Source organism: Eucalyptus grandis, chromosome 3 (assembly GCF_016545825.1).
Source record: "Eucalyptus grandis isolate ANBG69807.140 chromosome 3, ASM1654582v1, whole genome shotgun sequence".
NCBI lineage: Eukaryota > Viridiplantae > Streptophyta > Magnoliopsida > Myrtales > Myrtaceae > Eucalyptus > Eucalyptus grandis.
In genome coordinates, this window is record NC_052614.1 from 64,245,804 (window position 1) to 64,266,191 (window position 20,388).

The 20,388-nt window shown below is 41.3% G+C and overlaps 1 protein-coding gene and 1 pseudogene across 1 annotated transcript; both read left to right on the forward strand.

Annotated features, from left to right (window-relative positions):
* Positions 1-1,288: 1,288 nt before the first annotated feature.
* Positions 1,289-4,656, forward strand: LOC104438655 (receptor kinase-like protein Xa21). The gene is made up of 5 exons (XM_039309914.1): positions 1,289-1,735; positions 2,002-2,235; positions 2,671-3,570; positions 3,675-4,143; positions 4,313-4,656. The coding sequence occupies exons 1-5, from the start codon at positions 1,289-1,291 to the stop codon at positions 4,654-4,656; spliced, it is 2,394 nt and encodes a 797-aa protein (XP_039165848.1).
* Positions 4,657-11,765: 7,109 nt separating this feature from the next.
* On the forward strand, positions 11,766-18,228 carry LOC104438221 (annotated as a pseudogene).
* The last annotated feature ends 2,160 nt before the right edge of the window (positions 18,229-20,388 follow it).

Sequence of the window (20,388 nt, forward strand, 5' to 3'; positions counted from 1 at the left end):
AATTGAATTGATTGAAAGTTCAAATATGACACGAAGCATGGACAAAATTTGATAGACTACTATTAAAATTATCTCTTCCAGCAGTAGGAACTTTCAATTAGTCAAATTCCCACAAGACACTTGATATTACCCCTGCGAGAAGGTCACGACAATTATCACAAAACATTTTCACATTCGAGCTTTGGAGCATTGGTCAAAGGTCCATTTGTACCCTCACAAAGTTGAAAGTAAGTGTGAACGTGTAAACATGAAAAATGGGCCATAGACATGATTAAGGGACATCATTTGATAGTTAGTCTTTCTTTACATTGTTTTCTTTTTCTTTTTTCTGATTGAGACAACTATTTGGTAGGTTTTGGTGTCGAACGCTAAGAACAGGTCGAAATTAGCGAATCGTCTATTAATATAATCAAAAGAGACTCTATTCATTATGGAGAAGTTAATCTTTTTAGCATTTGTTGATGTTATGTTGACTTCCCTATTGATGTTTCGCTGGATCATGGTGAGGGTGAAGGAACGGGTATTATAATTTTACAATTTAAAGTCACCATGACATGCACAAAGTCCACGTAATTTTCTCCATCAAACATCAATTTCATAAAATTGTTATTCATGGCATATTTCTTTTAAATTAATAAATGAAAGTATGACAACAAACATATTAAATATATTATGGATTTAATTAGACCAATTGAAGGTTGTGGGAAGATATTTCACATTAATCAAAAGTGATTTAAGTGAATTGATTGAAAGTTCAAATATGACATGAAACATGGATAAAATTTGACAGATTACTAGTAACATTATCTCTTCCAACAGTAGAAACTTTCAAATAGTCAACTTCCCACAAGATACTTTATATTGCCCCTGCAGGAAGGTCACAACAACTATCACAAAACATTTTCACATTCATGCTTTTGAGCATTGGTCTAAAGGTCCATTTGTACCTCACAGAGTAGAAAGTGAGTGTGAACATGTAAACGTGAAGAACTAGCCATGGACGTAATGGAGGGACATCATTTGATAGTTAGTCTTTCTTTACATTATTTTCTTTTTCTTTTTTCTGATTGAGACAAGCATTTAATAGGTTTTGGTATTGAACACTAGAAACAAGTCGAAATTAGTGAACCGTCTATTGATGCAATCATAAGGGACTCTGTTCATTATGGAGAAGTTCATCTTTTTAGCATTTATTAACGTTATGTTGGCTTCCCTATTGATGTGTCAGCTCGTCATCTGTTCCAACAACTTCAGTGATCAAGAGGCTCTCCTCCACTTCAAATCGACGATGGAAGTTGACCCGACGAACACCATCAAAGGAAACAATTGGACCGTGGAAGCAAATTTCTGTGAATGGATTGGTGTCGTTTGCAGCAACCGCAGGCAGAGAGTCATAGCTTTAGACCTCTCGCACATGGGTCTCCAGGGAAGACTCTCTCCCTACCTTGGCAATCTTTCTCTCCTAACTTCCCTTGATCTCCGCAACAACAGTTTTTATGGCATGATTTTGATAGAAATTGGTCATTTAAGCCGCTTGAAAGAACTTATACTCGAATTGAACCAATTCGAAGGAAACATTCCTCATATCTTAACCCAGTGCCAGAACCTTGAAGTGATGTCACTCGCGACCAACAGGCTAACGGGTGGCATACCAAGAGAATTTGGGGCCTTCCGTAAGTTGCAACAACTGAATCTTAGCTCAAACGACTTACAAGGTCAAATTCCAAGCTTCCGGGCAACATATCCACATTGCAAGTCATTATATTGGCCAACGCCACTCTCACTCGTTCGATTCCTTCAGCACTTTTCAATAGATCGCTCACGTGGGTGAATTTGACTGATAATTATCTCTCTGGAAGTCTTCCCTTCGATCTTTGCTACCGCTGGCCTAACATTCAGATGCTTTCACTACGTGAAAATCAATTCAGTGGCCAGCTACCAGAGACGCTAACCCAATGCAAAGAGCTTATCATATTGTGGTTGTCATTCAATCGTTTTCAGGGAAGCATTTCTCAAGATATAGACAGCTTGCAAAAGCTGCAAAAGCTCTATATCTCTGCTAACAACTTGACTGGCATGATTCCTCGAACCATCGGGAACATGTCAAGCTTGCACAAGCTGGACATAGGATCTAACCAAATTGAAGGGGAGATTCCGAGTGAGATTGGCAATTTGGTCAATCTAGAACGAATGAGCCTTGGGGTGAATTTGCTAACCCGCGAAGTGCCTCGAGAGGTTTTTAATATTTCTTCGCTCCAATGGCTTGATTTGTCGGATAATTCCCTCTCCGGAAGCCTTCCCTCAGGTAGAGATCTAAGCCTTCCAAATTTGGAAGAACTAAGTCTAGGAAAAAATCGCTTTGGTGGCAACATCCCCCAGTATTTCTCAAATTTCTCGAGCCTAATCACTTGCGAGATCTCACGCAATCAACTCAGTGGACCCATACCTACGGGTTTGGGCAACTTGAAGAACCTCGAATTCCTTAGTATGTCAGTAAATCAACTAACAGGACAGACTTATGGTTCGTAGCTTAGTTTTCTCTCTGCTTTATCTAATTGTCCGTCGTTGCGATTCTTGTCACTGGGAGACAACCCGCTTCATGGCTCCATACCAAAATCTATCAAAAACTTCTCCAGTTCCCTACAAATTCTACATGCTCCCAATTGTCAGATAAGAGGTTGTATTCCCAAGGAAATGGGTTTCTTGAAGAGATTGACTTTCCTAGAGTTGAGCGATAATGCTCTAGATGGCAACATCCCATCATCGATCGGAGGACTTGAAAGGTTGCAAAGGCTGTATCTTGATAACAACCATCTCGAAGGACTGATCCCCAATGAGATATGCAACTTGACAGGTTTAGGAGAGTTGCTACTCCAGCAAAATAGGATATCGGGATCAATACCGAAATGCATTGAAAACCTTAGCAGCCTTCAAATGTTTCTCATAAGCTTGAATAACATGATATCGGTTATACCCTTGAGTCTGTGGGGCCTTCAAGAACTTATCTTCCTCAATCTATCACACAATTCTTTCAATGGAAGACTACCACTTGAAATAGGGAAGATGAGAGCTATAGAGAGCATCGATCTTTCTTGGAACCGACTTACTGGTGCCATACCAAGTTCCATCCAGGAGTTTGAGAGCCTTGCTTTGCTCAACTTGTCAAGGAACTCGTTTCAAGGATCGATACCGCAATCGATTGGTCATCTCAAAGGGTTGGAATTCCTCGATCTCTCCTACAATGAGTTATCGGGCATGATACCTGAGTCCTTGGAAGCACTTGCATTTCTACAAATTTTGAACTTGTCCTTTAATAAGCTATCAGGAGAGATTCCTAATGGCGGGCACTTTGGAAATTTCTCGGCTCTCTCTTTCATTGAAAATGAAGCACTTTGTGGAAATGCGATTTTTCAAGTCCCATGTTGCAAAGTAAATGGAATGAAATCAAGAGACAAGCGGCTCCATATACTATACATTACTGTGCCAATTGTATCAGTTATACTTTTAGTCCTTATCATTTGCTTGCTTAGAAAGCATGGGGCTACCAGTGAAAAAGCTTTGGTTTTGATGGTGAACTTGCCTAGAATTGACCACCCAATGATATCATATCGGGAGCTTTGCTTGGCTACTAACAACTTCAACGAAAGCAATTTGCTCTGAGCAGGAAGCCGTAGCTCGTGTATAAAGGGACTCTGGCCAATGGGATAGACATCGCAGTCAAAGTACTAAATCTCCATATCGAAGGTGCTCTAAAAAGTTTTGATGCAGAATGCGACGCTTTTCGTATGATTCGGCACCGCAATCTTGTCAAGGTGATCAGCACCTGCACGAACGCCAATCTGAGAGCTCTGGTGCTGCAATACGTGCCTTGTGGGAGTTTGGAGAAATGGTTGTACTCCAACAACTACAACTTGGATCTCCTTCAGCGAGTGAAGATAATGGCTAACGTTGCAACGGCGATCGAGTATCTCCACCACGGCCAACCAGAGCCCATTGTGCACTGCGATCTAAAGCCTAGCAATATTCTTCTAAACAAGGACTTGGTCGCACAAGTCTGCGACTTTGGAATTGCCAAGATTTTGGCTGAGAACAAGCTTGAAACACAAACCCGAACTCTCGGCACGATTGGTTACATTGCTCCAGGTACATTTGTTGAATATTAGCTAATTCAAGCGTTTGATTGTCAATATAATGGTATAATGTAATAGAGATATATTAGCACTCGTATGCCTCTTGATATTATTAGTTATGTCCCTAAAAGGAAACATATGAATTGTCGATGTTGTTATATCACAAATTATGATGCTTGCAGAGTATGGTTCGGAAGGGAAAGTCTCGACAAAAGGAGATGTATACAGTTTCGGCATATTGTTGTTGGAAGTGATTACTGGGAAGAAGCCAATCGGTGAAATGTCCAATGCTGATATCAGCTTGAGGCAATGGGTAGGTGCATCGATTCCAGAGAGAGTGCTTGACATTGTGGATACCAAAATCCTTCGCATGAAACATGAAGATCCAACTCTTTCGAAATTCAATAGCATAGTCTTATTGATACTAGAGTTAGGACTAGAATGTTCAAAGGACTTGCCCGGGGAAAGAATGGACATGAAAACTATCATGGTTAAGCTCAACAAGATCAAGTTGTCACTTCCTTGACAAGAAAACAAGATCGAGAGCAGCTAAGAGAATTTGAACATAGCATTTTCATATTTTGTACTAAGTAATTTCATTTCTATTGCATTGTGTGTATGATTCTGCAAGATAGTTCCTAATCTTCTTTTAAGCTTTCTGAATAAGAGGAAAACAATTCCAAATGCGACTAGATATGCAACCGAGAGTCTTAACTTATGTCCAACTTCAGAAGGTGTAGCAGCCGCCATATTCTCTAAGCAAAAACTTTGTTTGAGATTTGGTAGAGTTGCTAGTGACGAGCATTGTTTCCTTGAAGCTCGACATCTTCTTGCGTCACGCAAGGCACAGCCCATAAGCCTTGCATGTCAAGCTGAGCAGGGCCAGGCCTTTTCGGCCCACATGCCAAGCCTTGGCCCGGTACCTGTTTGGGCCAATTTCAACCCATTTTCTGTTTTAAAATTTTCCTTTTATTTTTACAAAAAAACACTTATAATTTATTTTAATCCAACAAAAGATTATTTTAACTTTTCCATAGTGAAATCGTAAAGCGAAATCAGACTAAGTGGAACATACAATAGCTTGGCCTTAAAAAAGTAAATATAGTTATCATGCCCACATTACATGCCTATACGGTCATCTTCATTCCTTATGCAACGTCATAATGGATAGTAATAAGACTATCCTTTCAATTGCATGGAGAAATAAAAAAATTGAAAGTCATTTTCTAATTATTATAATTCTTTTCCAAGAGGTAAACATCAAGTAATATCTTCTCATTCTTTCAATCATTAAAACAAACATTTATTCAAGGGCACTATAGAAACGATGGAATATAATAGGCCTTTTCTTTTGTCTATTATCTCTTTCTTTGGCCTGTTTTCCATTATTCTCTCAATTTTAATTATATTAAAATATTAAAGTAATACATAACTGAGGGCAAAATGAAAATCAAAAAGTGAGATAAAACCCATTTTTGACTTAAATATGTAGATGAAGCGCATTTGTTGTTTTGATCAAAGAAAAAAAAAAAAACTTTATACAATACAAATAATGAAAGTTACTAAAAAATTCATAAACGTATTACAATTGTGTCAATTAAGTCATAAATCAATTTTTTTGGCCAATTAAGTCATAAATCTTTTACAATTATTCTAATCAGTTCAAATTATTTAATTAATTTTATTTTATCTTTTCTTTTCCTCCTTCCTCCTCCTCCTTTCTTCCTTCGGCTACAACGACTAGACAGAGGGAGGGCTGGTTAATATTGGATAGTCTAAGATAGGAGTGTCATCAGTTTGGTTGATATCTTACCCGAATTGAAACACTATAGAACCGACTTGAGACCCAAATGGCATATAACTTGAGGGATCAGCTCAAGTTTGATTTTTTTTTAATTTTTTTTTTGTGCAGCAGTTAAGTTAAACATGTTTTCCATAATCCTTTATGGGTCTACACATCACACATCTCCAAAGGCATTAAATTCCAAAATGAATGCAGGACAAGGAACTTGCCATCCCATAAGAATGCCAAACTTTTAGTCCAGTTCGTCAACAAATTTAAGTACAAATTCATTCAACATTGTCCAGAGAAAAAAAAAAATCTTACAAAGACCACAAGGGGAAAAAAGAAAGCAAAAGCAAACAATCAACATTCCCGTCTTAATAGCAAACAATCTATCTTTACTCAACTAAGGTCATCCTGCAAGTAAGAAATGAAGAAGACAACAATCATTAAGTGCCTAATGCAAGATATGAAGAAGTAAATTCTCAACTAAGGCACAACTTAGTGTTATTGCCTCTGCCTGTTTCAGTCTTTTCTCTTTTCACTCGTTCAATGAGCGCACTTAAAAGAAAAGCCAGATTGTTTCAAACAATACATACTAGCATGTATGGATAAGTAATATATGTAAGAACACATTTCACCAAATTGGTATCAAATTAAAACGCGCTTTAGCAACTAATAAAACATGAAAATCTTGCAATTGGCCGTAAAGTTTATAGTTTTAATGATGTGCCTTACATGTACCCAAGCCCCCCAAAAAGTAGTATGTGTGAGCTGCAAATCAATATCAAGGTATGACAGTATATAAAGGTTTGAGGGCTGGAGCTCATTCTACTCATCCATTCTCGAAAACAAAAGAGCCAAGTCTCTCAAGGTTTCAGGTACAACTTGATGACACTGCTTGGGAATTTTAATTGAAGTTTCAGTGTGTTGGGGCATTCTCATTGACAAAATTTCAAGCTATTCTCGTCAAAATACTGACATAAGTATCAATATGGGTTAAGAAATAATTTTTTAATCCATTTTAAAAGGTGTAGCATCAGGTGAGGCTTCTCTCGTTTTAGATAGCGGGCGAGATGCTTAATGTGACGGCCCGAGCGGCGGCGCGCGGGGAGGAGGGATGGCGGTGCGTCTGCGCCTCGGTCCCCGAACGTGTGCAAGGAAGGGGTCCCTATCCCACATCACTTAGGGAGGGAGTCTTGGGCCAGTTTATAATGGCTTAGGCCCCTCTAACCTGTGTGACACATTTTAAAACCGTGAGGACTCAGTGTCCAAAGCGGAAAATATCACACAGTGGAGCCCGGGTCGTTACTAATGGTATCAAAGCCGACTCCCGACCACGTGTGGGGCCACAGCAAGGAGGTTGTGCTCCCAAGGGGGGGATAGTGTGACGCGGCCCGAGCGATGGTGCGCGGGGAGAAGGGATGGCAGTGTGTCTGCGCCTCGGTCCCCGGACGTGCACAAGGAAGGGGTCCCTATCCCATATCGCTTAGGGAGGGAGTCTTGGGCCAGTTTATAATGGCTTGGGCCCCTCTAACCTCTGTGACGTGTTTTAAAGCTGTGACGACTCAGTGTCCAGAGCGGACAATATCACACAGCGGGGCCCGGGTCGTTACTCTTAAACTCTTAACCACTCAGCCAACTGCTTCGACTCAATTTAGGTTTAACTTGAAAGTTTCGAGTGGAAACTTACCCGTCGCATTTGATTTCTTATTATTTGGAAGTTAGAACTTAATTTGCGTACCCTGAAATCTAAAACTTATTTTGTCAATCGATTTTATAGTTTATTCGGGAACTGGCAACTTTTTATTAGTTTCATTTTTTTCTTCCTTAACAAAGTGAACACAATGACAAAAAATTTCATTTATCACTGTAAAATAAAATAAATGATAAAAAGTTCAAAGCATGCAATCACAATTCATTGATTCCCGATTCTCGATCTGACCCAGAAATTGGGAATTGAACTGCGGTACCAGTTTTTTTTTTCGGAATTGGATAGATAACTGCGGGAAACTCCAAGTAGACTAGTTATTAGGGCCGGTTCGGTGCGGTTCCTTGTTCTCCACTGAACCCATGCCGTAGCAGATGAAAAATGCTTTGAAATTTGCTGACTTTCCGTCAAAAGGGTAAGGCCGCACCAAATATCCTGGCTGACATTTTTTTATTAATAGACGTCCTCGTTTTCTTCTTCTTTTCAAACCCCCCACTCCCTCCAATCACCTGCAACTCAAAATCCCGTCCGTCTTCGATCATCGTCAGTCGTCGTCATCATTGCTGCAAAATCAGACGGGTGAACGGACGGCGATCTCAGCAAGAGAGCAACGACCTGCCAGGCGGAGCGGCGTCGGCGAGCATGGAGGATGCGAATGCCATCGAAGTCGCCGGAGTTCCGATCTCGGTTCTCCACCGCATCGATCTCTCGAATTCGGTTCAACCCAAGGAACCTGTTTAGATCGGTTCTTTTAGTAGAATTGGCGATTTTAACCTTGGACCAGGAACCAAGTTGATCCGAAGCTGGTTCTAAGTTCGTTGAATTGGAAATCATATCGATTCTCCTTAAAATTAACCTTAAACCAATCGGTCTAGATTAATTCAGTTCAATTCCTAGGTTGAATTGATCTCAATGCTCACCCCTATTTGTATCAACTCATTTTACTGTTGCTTGCATCACATGACACAAAGCGTTAGTTAAAGTGTAGGAATTTGTGCATTTTTTGTACTTTGATGAGCGTGCATAATTCATATAATTGGTAGAATGTAATTGATACGCTTCATGGAGTTCATATTGTTCAAAAGTCTTTTAATTTGAGATAAGGCTTTGCTAGTCTGCAAGAGCAACTGAAAATGGAATAGTTCTCCTAGAACCTGTATTTTTCTTAACTATTCAAAAATAAAATATCACAAGAGTAAATTAAAAAGGATAAAGATACATGTAAATATAAAATTTTTAAATTTTTTTTTCATTTTTAAAGTCTATTTATTTCGCAGAAAATGAATAAATTAAAAAATAAATTTTAAATGATTAATTATATCAAATGGAATAATTAGTCAGCAAAAATGCTTTAAAATTTGTAGAAAGCATTAAGATCTGATGGCCGCACCGAATATCTTTGCTGATTCTTTATTCGTCCCACACCATCGTTTTTCCTCTTCTCTCCTCAGCCCCGTGTCCTCCATCACCTGCAGCTCAAATTCCCTTCCGGCCTCGATCATCGTCGGTCGTCGTCATCACCATGAAATCGGTCAGGCGAACGGACGGCGAGCATGGATGACACGAACGCCATCGACGCGACGGAGTTCCGACTTCTGCTCTCAACCTCATCGACCTCTCGAGCTCCAATATCCAACGGTCGGTGTCCCTCCTGAAACAGGTTTTTGATTCTCCCGCCTTTTCTGCTATTATCAATTCGATTTCCGGTACATAAAACCAAGGAAACCGAGGTTTTTTCAAGTCGAGAGGGACACTAACGGATGAATCCAATCCGTTGGCCTCAGGCGTGCTTGGATTCCGGCTTTTTCTACGTGATCAATCATGGAGTCAGCCAGGACTTGATGGAGGAGGTGTTCGTCCAGAGCAAGCGGTTCTTCGGTTTGCCTTGTGTTATTCTTCTTTCACAAAGATTTAATTGATGGTGGTCGTGTAGTGTGCCTCGCGCCTGCGCTATCTGACTATTCAGTTTCAGGAGTGAAAGATAGAAAATGATAAGCAAAATGCAGTTTCTAAAAAAATCCGTCCCATGGTGTATGGCTTAGGGTCTTCCCTTTCATAGGTTGAGGTCACCTATAATGATCTAAATGAGATGTTATGGGGAAATCAAATAATAACCTAGAGGTCAATTGACTAGAGAAAATCAAATTATAGGTCCACTGGTTCAATTATACATGTAGAAAGGTGAGCATTCCTATATCGCCCTTTCATACCAAATTCTCTCAAGTTTTGAAAACTAAAAAATCCTTTATTTGCATCAAGTGTAACCATCACATCATGTGACGATCAAGAAGTTGACTGCATCGAAGCCATTTGTTCGTGGCGGACTTGGTGCCTCCTAGATGCCCATCCCACATGATGAGTTGCCTAAAAATCACTTTCCATAAAGTGTGCAAACTGCCATTCTTCTTGACCCTTGGTAACTTTGTGTGGAAATATCCGCCCCATGTGAGATATTCTTAAGAGAGGGTCTCCTTAATATTGGATATCCAAGATAGGAATGTCATCAGTTCGGTTGATATCCGACTTGAACGGAAACACTACAAAACCAACCTGAGACCCAAATGGCATACAACCTGAGTGATCGGGTTAGGTTTCGAAGGTTTTTTTTTTTTTTTTTTTTGGGTTGTAAAGATTATGTTAAACATATTTTTCATAATTCCTTATGGGTCTACACATGAAATGAATGCAAGACAAGGAACTTGCCACATCCGATAAGAATGCCAAACTTAGCCCAATTCGTTAGCAAATTTAAGTACATATTAATTCAACATTGTCGAGAGAAAAATAAAATTTCTTACAAAGATCACAAGGGGAAGAAATAAAGCAAATGCAAACAATCAACATTTCTGTCTCAATAGCAAACAATCTATCCTTGCTCGACTAAGATCATCCTGCAAGTAAGAAATGAAGAAGACAACAATCATTAAGTGCCTAATGCAAGATATGAAAAAGTAAATTCTCAACTAAGGCACAACCTAGTGTTCTTGCCTCTGCCTGTTTCAGCCGTTTTCTCTTTTCACTCGTTCAATGAGTGCACTTAAAAGAAAAGCCAAATTGTTTCAAACAATACATACTAGCATTTAAGGATAAGTAATTTCTGCAAGAACACATTTCACTAAATTGGTATTAAATTAAAACGTGCTTCAGCAACTAATAAAACGGAAAAATCTTGCAATTGGCCATAAAATTTATAGTTTTAGTGACATGCCTTACATGAACCCAGGCCTCCCAAAAGTAGTATGGCGTGCTTCTCAATTCATCAAGCTGCAAATAAATATCAAGAAATGATAGTATATAAAGGTTTGAGGGCAGAGCTCATTCTACTCATCCATTCTTGAAAACAAAAGAGCTGGGTCTCTCAAGATTTCAGGTACACTTGATGACACTGCTTGGAAATTTTAATTAAAGTTTTAGCTAGTTAGGGCATTCTCTTCCGAGAGGAACTGTGCAATATCTCATTGACAGAATTTCGAGTCGTTCTCATCAAAATACTAACATAAGTATCAATATAGGTTAAGAAAAATTTTATAATCCATTTTGAAAGAGATAGCATGGGGTAAGGCTTCCTTTCATCTCAGATAGCAGGCGAGATGCTTAAATCCTTGAACCCTTAACCACTTAGCCAACTACTTGACTCAATTTAGGTTTGACTTGAAAGTTTCTAATTCGACCTTAACTAAAGCCGGATTTCATTCCTTATTATTTAGAAGTTAGAATCTAATTTGCATACCTTGAAATCTAAAATTTATTTGTCAATCGGTTTTATAGTTTATTTGGGAATTGGCAAAACTTTTTTTTTTTTGTTTCATTTTTTTCTTCCTCAATGAAGTGAACCCAATGACACAAATTTTCATTTATTAATGTAAAATAAAATAAATAATAAAAAGTTCAATGTAACCACAAATTATGGATTCCCGATTCTCGATTTGGTTCTGACCGAGAAATTGGGAATCAAACCGCACGGTATCAGCTCCACTTTTTCTGGCATTGGATCGATAACTGTGGGAAACTCGAATCAGATTAGTTTTTGCGGCCGGTTCGGTGCAGTTCCCTGTTCTACGCCGAACCCACGCCGTAGGCGATGAAATATGCTTTAAAATTTGCTGGCCTTCTGTCAAAATGATAATGCCGCGTCAAATATCTTCGCTGAGGTTTTTTTATTAATAGACGCCGTCGTTTTCTTCTTCTTTTCAAACCCCCTACTCCCTCCACCAGCTACCGACAACTCAGAATCCCGTCACCGTCAGCCGTCGTCATCACCGCCGCGGAATCAGACGGGTGAACGGACGGTGATCTCAGCAAGCGAGCAACGACCTGCCAGGCGGAGCAGCGTCGGCGAGCATGGACGACGCGAACGCCGTCGAAGTCGCCGGAGTTCCGACCTCGACTCTCAATCGCATCGATCTCTCGGGTTCTGATATCCGGCAGTCGGTGTCTCTGCTCAAACAGGTCCTCGATTCTCTCCAGTCTTTCCGATGTTCCGATTCGATTGCCGGTACCGGAACCAGGGAAGCTAAGGTTTTTTGATTCGTGACGATGCTGGCGGATTAATTCGACCCGTTGGCCTCAGGCGTGCTTGGATTCTGGCTTTTTCTACGTGATCAATCACGGAATCGGCTAGGATTTAATGGAGGAGGTCTTCGTCCAGAGCAGGTGGTTCTTCGGCTTGCCCTTGAGCGAGAAGATGAAGCTGTTGAGGAACGAGAAGCACAGAGGCCGCACTCCTCTGTTGGATGAGGTCCTCGATGCTGGGAATCAGATTCAGGGTTTGTGTCTGATGATTTCATTTGTTCCGTTTTTTCGGTGTCAGATTACTGAAGATTTTGCTGCTTAAGGCAGATTTAGATGAATAGCTGGTGATTTTGATAGCTTCCTGTAATCAGCTGGTGGCTGAGTAGCAGCTCTTAGAAAAGGAAGATACGATAACTTAGTTATTATTCTTGGAACGAGTTGTTTGAAGTGCTAACACAAAGCCATGAGCAATACAACAAGGATTTAGATGAAACTTGTCATTATTTATATGGTTATCATTTTCTGAAGATCAGTCGAATAGTAATGATTCCATGGACGTTTTCTAGGAGATTATAAGGAGGGATACTACATAGGAGTGGAAGTACCAGAGGATGATCCTGATGCACAGAAGCCTCATTTTGGACCAAACCTCTGGCCTTCTGAGGGTAACCAGTTGCTTAATATGATATCTGTGCAACTTCAAACCGTTGCTGGTGATATGTACTTATTTTGGTCTCAATGTTGTGTTTTCACTAGAGATATTGCCAAGATGGAGGCAGACGATGGAGAAATTTATAGTCAGGCATTGTGAGTTTTTGCTATAGATGATAAAGAGCCACGGACATTAAATTTTGTTGTGAGTTGCAAGATGTGAAAGATTATTTCATCTGAGTAAAAGATAATTCGGAGATGTTCTGTTTCTCTGAAGGGAAATTCGGGGCTTTTCCAGTACCCCAATGGTCACCATCTTCCCCTTCCACTTGCCTCGTATTGTGCCAAGTTCTTCTACTGCCCGAGGAGGTTGAATTGCCCTGCCCGACTGCCAAACTGCTTATGCTCTCTTGGGCTCTTCTTCTATGTTGGCCAAAGTGTAAATCTCTTCAAGTTATTTGTAACAGCTGATTCAACAATTTCTAGGAAATTGTTCAAAAGCTACTCTGCCGCAATTTGAATAATATATTTTCAGCTGTCAAGATTTACTATTAATGACACTGACCAAGAGCCTCAACTCAGGTGTCTACTTCTTATAGTGGTACGGCTGATATTGTAGTCACAATTTTCATTGCATAGGACTCCCAATCAGTTGACTTTTGGATCTGGTATATCTCAAGAGTAATGCCTAGATGATCTGTGTGGCAAGATCAAGTGCAATCTGTTGATATAAAAAAGTGATGGTAGCAAACTTCCGTAATTTTTTGATTTGTAAATATGCTCATCAGAAATGTGGCGAAAGTAGTTGCAAGGATAATTTCTCTAGCACTTGATATGGAGGCTGATTTTTTTGACAAGCCAGAAATACTCAGCAAGCCTATTCCTATCTTGCACTTGTTGCACTATGAACGTAGATTTTATTTCAATGAACTACAAAATAAACGGAAAAGTACCAAAATAGTTTAAACCTTTGATTTGTATCATTCAGTCCTAAACTTTTCAATTGGACCAATTTAGTCCTAAAACCTTTTCACGTTGGTACAGTCACCCATCCGCCTAATTTAAGCCGGAAATTGCTGATTTGGCCGGCGGTCTTACGTGGCGCCACGTGGAATTTTTTTAATGATTTTTTATAATTTTTCAGATTTTTTAAATTATTTTTTATTTTTTTTTTTTTTTTATTTTTCTTTTCTTTACCCTTGGCCGGCGAGGTCGCCGGCCGGCCGGCCGACCATCGCCGGCCACAGGCTGGTCGGGGCGAGGGGCCCCGCGCCCTCGCTGGCCACTGGCGAGGGCCGCCGCGCCCTCGCCGGCCACAGGCGAGGGCGTCGGCCCCGCCCAGATCCAGGCGAGGGCCGAAACCCTCGCCCGTTGGCCGGCGAGGGCCTCTGCGCCCTCGCTCGTGGCGGGCGAGGGCACGGCGGCCCTCGCCCAGATCCGAGCGAGGGCATGTACGCGCTCAGCGCTTCTCCTCGCAGCATCTCTCTCCGTCGCTCGCCGCTCGAAGACTCTGCCCCCGACGAGGGCCCTCGCTCGGATCTGGGCGAGGGCCGCCGTGCCCTCGCCTGCCACGAGCGAGGGCTGCCGCGCCCGCCTGTGGCCGACGAGGGCGCAGAGGCCCTCGCCTGGATCTGGGCGGGGGCCGACGCCTCGCCTGTGGCAGGCGAAGGCGTGGCGGCCCTTGCCAGTGGCCTGCGAGGGTGTGGCGGCCCTCGCCAGTGGCTGGCGAGGGCGCGGGGCCCCTCGCCCCGACCAGCCTGTGGCCGGCAATGGTCGGTTGGCCAGCCAGCGACCTCACAGGCCAAGGGTAAGGAGAAAAGAAATTTTTTTTAGAAAAAAAGAGACAAAAAGGAAAAAATAAAAAAAATAATAATTTAAAAATTTGAAAAAAATTATAAAAATCATGAAATTTGTCTACGTGGCGCCACGTAAGATCGCCAGTAGCCACATCAGCAATTTCCGCTTAAATTAGCTGGGATTGGGACCGACCGCAATGTGAAAAGGTTTATGCGACTAAATTGGCTCAATCAAAAGTTTAGGCCCGAATTGCATGCCAATACAAAAGGTTTAGGACTATTTTAGTACTTTTCCCCAAAATAAACCTGACAATTCTTTCTTTTTATCCTCTTGATATTCCTTTAGGTCTAATCTCAGATCCCTCTAAAGGGATATATGGAACTGGGGCACATTCGGACTTTTAGTTTATTACCTTGTTGGCGACAGATTATGTCCCGGGTCTCCATGTATGAAATATTCTCCTGTAAAACTGTTGGTGCAGACTCTATGCATGGTTATAATGCAGAAAACTTTTTTAAACTTATTCAGATTTGCAAGAACAAGGATGCTAAACCTCAGGCATGGGAATATGTGCAACCTTTGAAAGGGTAAAGCCCAACAGAAGTTGAGATGAATATGTTCGAGATCTCATATTTAGAGTAACTTGGACATTTTTGGTGGAAGCCATCGTGTTAAATTTTCATTCTAGTGATTTGTGGATTACAAATTAACTTGGAATAACTTTGCTTTTAATCTGGTACTTTTGATTTATTGGAGCATGTACACGATAACATGTTTCCCCTTATACGCATTATTGGAAGATTGCTTCATGCCGATGTTGAGAGGGATACTACCCCCAGACTAGTCACAACTTTTTGACAAACATCATTGTCTGTCTGACCCTGATCTGCTACTATCGTTCTTGTTCATATGAAGGCAGTGATATGCCAGTTTAGAAAGAAAGTATTGTTGTCAGATGGGTGATAAAAATGGGTTTCAATTTAGAAACTTAGAGAGGTGCCCTCATCCACTTCTCCTTTCCTATCTGTGATTTGCATCTCTATAAGTATACATAATAACTTTGACCAGTTTAATCCTTTTGATGCCTTGATGATGATCCTCCCTTCCTCCCTCTCTCTCTCTCTCAAACATCCTCAGACACACTCACACGATGGTTTTCTACCATTCTTTCCTGATTAATCATGTGCAGGTCCACAGTCATAGAACTACCAAGCATTATACACATTCTACAATTATTAGAACCCGTCTCATGATATATGTCCAGTTGCAAGAAGTTTGAGAGGGAAAAATTTCGGGAGAGAATATCTCATTGCTCAAGCATCTTTTTTATTCCGCATTACTTTTCAACAGAACATAACAATCTCACAATAATCCTGAAAAGTAACATTCTTCCATGGCTATTTGGTACAGAGCATTCATAGTGAATCTTGGCGATATGCTAGAACAATGGAGCAATTGTATTTTCAGGTATATGTCCAGTTGCAAGAAGTTTGAGAGGGAAAAATTTCGGGAGAGAATATCTCATTGCTCAAGCATCTTTTTTATTCCGCATTACTTTTCAACAGAACATAACAATCTCACAATAATCCTGAAAAGTAACATTCTTCCATGGCTATTTGGTACAGAGCATTCCTAGTGAATCTTGGCGATATGCTATAACGATGGAGCAATTGTATTTTCAGGTAATATGCTTTAATAGAAGTCTATCCAAATAAATTGGCATGGGGAAAGCTTTGAATATGAAGGCTGGAGATTTTATAAAGCAAGCTACTATAGATTAGTAACCTGTCCCAAACCCCACCAGAATTTCCTCTGTTGTACCCTCTTGGCTCCTGTTGATATTAGTAGCCCATTAGTAGTGCAAGAGCATCTGCTCTTGACATTGCCTAATTACTGGCCGAGTTGCCATGGGGAAAAAGTCCAAGTTAAACACAGTTGTTGAAATGGAATGATAAGTTGATCACCTGCATTACTTTCTACACAGAGTTCACGTTACGAATGATAAACCAGAAAAGAATTATCCTAGAGTTTTTGTTATTATTGCTCTTATTGGTCAACTTTTCGATACTAATCCTTGTAAGTGTTCTGCGATTGCTGACCACAGATAAGGCTTGACATGCAATGTCATCATGCTTGGGAATGTGTTTAGTAATATAGGAAAGAGCTTTCCGCATTAATTTTATAGGTGTCCTGCAATTCTCCATAATTAGCAAGGTCATTCTCTATTATTTTTTTTAAGAATTTGACTAGCTGATATTTTGCTCCTTTTTGTCAAATTTATATGAATTTATACTTTTGTTTTGCCTTTGCAATCAGGTCCACGCTCCATCGAGTTGTAGGGAACGGTCAAGAACGGTATTCTGTAAGGCCTTTTGGCTCTCTCCCCATGCCTGCGCATTTCTTGTCTTCTTTTGGAAAATTCAGCAAAAGCCATCAAGAGAAATTTGAAGCTTGTCGAGTCTATCGAAAAAAATCCGATTGGTTGGGGTACTAGGAAGAGTAGAGTATAATTGAAGCCAATCTAAGACAGCTGTAAGCTGATTGGAAAGTGGTATTAGGTTTGAGATCATGGTTTAGTGGCAAGTCAGTTGAGCAGGTGATTAAACTCTTAGGGAATTCCTCTCAACTCGAGATTATCTTCAGGGATAATCCACGTTACTTTCTGGAAAAGAAGTCTAATTGTTTTTCTTTCCCTTGTTTGCATATTTCATCCACTAGCTTCTCTTTTCTTGATGAGTTTTTTTTCTTTTTCTGGGGCTAAAATCTCTGTTAAAAGTATTATTTATGCTCATGTTCTCACGAAATGCAGCTTGCTTTCTTCCTGGAGCCTAACCGTTATTGTCTCGTCCAGTGTTTGCCAACATGTATGTCAGAGGAAAATCCTCCCAAGTAAGCTGTCTTCCTGGATCAGTTTCTTTCTTATATATCATTAACATGTCGCTATTGTGTTTCTTGTGATGTCAAATCTCGGCCCTAAGATCTAGTTCTTCTCCTCCCTGATTCAAATGACCGACTTTATGCATTTTGTTTGAGTGTCGATGCTCTGCTTTGAACGTGAATGTCGAAGTAAATATCGCATGTCCAAGGATGATCCAAATTCATATCCTTGGACTTTTTGTTTATGTTAAGAGGACTCCCTCTAAGTTTTAACTCCATGTTTCATGAAGAAAAATGTTTATTCTGGAACTAGGCATTGAGCTGTACCTTATTTGATCAATTGTCGCATGCTCACATGGGGTTGGAACAATTTTGTGTGGGGATCTAGGTGTTGTATTTATCATAGCTACTCCAGTTATTAATTTTTATTTGTTTTTGGATCGAGTCTCCAATAGTTATTAGACATGGTGCAAATTAGCAAATTTACTCCAGCATCAGATCCTAAACTAAATTTCTTCAAAATTGATTCACGTGCAGGTTTCCTCCCATCTTATGTCAGAACTACTTGGCCCAGAGATGCAGCGATGCTCATGCTGATTCAGATGTATACAGAATGGAAGGAACTTAGAGTTTGCCAGTAGGAGCTGGAGCCTGTCAACCAGCACTTGTTCAGTAGAGGGTATGCTTTGAAAGCTCGTAAAGAAGTGCATGATGAGCTTAGAGAAGAGCGTCGAATGGGGTACATGCGCGTACATACATATGCATACACAATTATAATCTGCTTATGTTTATGCATGGAAGTAATAGTTCAGCGGCTTCAGCCTTACTTCGGTCTTCTTGCTTCCATGATTTAGCTCCTAAATTAGCAGTTTGTACATGCAAATCTTTAAGAAAGGAAATAAAAAAGGGGACGCCTTGCACATTTCTTGGCACCTACTTTCCTGCGATTCAACGGACGAACGGTTGCTTCTTTACGATAGTTTCGGTCGGTTGGACTATACGTGCAACTTTTGGCTATTTGACAAGATTTTTGGATGAGGTAGTCGTGTCGCTAAGCCCACAAAGGATTGAATATATGACGGGCTAAGAAGGAGAGAGAGCAGGCATTTCCGCGTGTGTGGGACTAGGAGTAGCATTAGCAAGAGCACAATCTGAGATCGTAAGCCGCTTTAGCTACTACGCTGGCTGCTACTTTCCAATAAATCTTCCTGATCTTTCTCAAAGGTGGATTAGATCAGTCCGATCTCGAAGTCCTCCCGTGACGCGCTTGACTGGCCAACGCTTCCGCTACGTTAAACCTCAGGAACAAGCATTGGAAACAGAGCATTAGACAAAGACCTGGCTACCTCTTTTGCTCTGTCCTCAATGTAGGTGCAAAATCTCCCGACGCCGAGTAGAGTAATAGTGAGTTAAATTAGCAATTAACTAGGCGCGTTTGTTTGCACCGTGTTTCGTTCCCAGGAACAAAAATTTCTGTTTTTGTTCCCTGGAACAAAAAAGGAACAGAAACGCGTTTGGGTGCGTTTACGTTCCTTTTGTTCCCAAACAAAAAGAGAACAGAAATAAGAAACAAGAAATTCTTGTTTCTTATTTCTGAAACATATTTGAGGAACAAAAAAGAAACAAAATCGTGTTCTCTTGCGACCCTCTCCTCCCGCAAGCGTCTCCACCGTCGTCTTCTCCGTGCCTCCCACTCTCCGGCGCCGACCCGCCTCTCGTCTCGAGACCATTCGGCTTCTCCACCGCCGCCCTCTCCGCACCGACAGCCTGGGCCGCGAGCGTCTCCACCCGTGAGCGGGTGACGTAGCCGGGTCGCGGTCGCCGGGCGGTGACGGCGGCTGCGGTGCGGGGCTCGGCCGTGGGGTCTCGAGCGGCGAACGTCTAGGAGCGGAGCGGCGAGGACAGCCGGTCGAGTCGTGGGCCGGCGGGTCGACGATCGAGCGGATCTCGAAGTCATGGGTCACGGCGCGGTGAGATCTCGGTGCGGCGGTGGCGAACGAAGGCTCGAGACCTGCAGATGCGTCGATCGGGCGTGAGGCGGAGGGGCGGTCGCCGATGCGGTGGCGGCGAGGAGGCGTCGAGCGCGGTCGCCGATGCGGTGGAGGGAGACGACGGTGTGGCTCTGGGTCACCGTCGACACGGAGCGGCAAGGCCGAGCCTCGCGCCCGGGCTCGGGCGAGCTCGATCTCGCCTGGGATCCGGCGAGGCCGAGCTCGCCTGGGCCGGCCGGCGAGCCTCGCCGTGGCTGGGTGAGGCCGCCGGCCCTCGTCGGCCGGCGACCGGCCAAAAGAAGAAAAAAGGAAAAAGGAAAAGAAAAAAAGAAAAAAAGAAAAAAAGGAAAATAAATAAGAAAATAGAAAATAAAAATAAAAATATTAAAAATTAAAAGAAATAAAAAATTATACAAACTTACCAAACGTGTTTCTATTCTTTTTATATTTCTAGAACAGATTTACCAAACGCGTTTTTTGTTCAAAAATTATTCCCCGGAACAAACACTTTTTTTTTTATTTGTTGCAAACAATTTTTAAATGTAAACGTTACCAAACGCACCCTAGTTAATTATGCTCTTTTAGCTTTCTTGTATTTTGAAGACTTAATATATTACGCGAGAGATTGAAATGGAAATATGTAGTGGAAAGAGATGTTATGACATTATTGCTCCGCCTATTACACTCAAAATCGTGACAATCTCGAGTAGGTCTGTTTCGCTTTTCAAATTTTTGATATTGGGAACTAAATCGATTGGTTATGGAACCAGTTTTTCCTGGTCCTAGTGATTCTTGGTTCTACTTGGAAATTAGTCTGCTTTTTATATTGTGTAAAAACAAATTCTTCCAATAAAGTGTAGGAGTTCCACCTTTTCACTTCATAGCATATTTGGTGAAATACATATGTGGTTGTTTATTCATGGTGAAAACCATAAT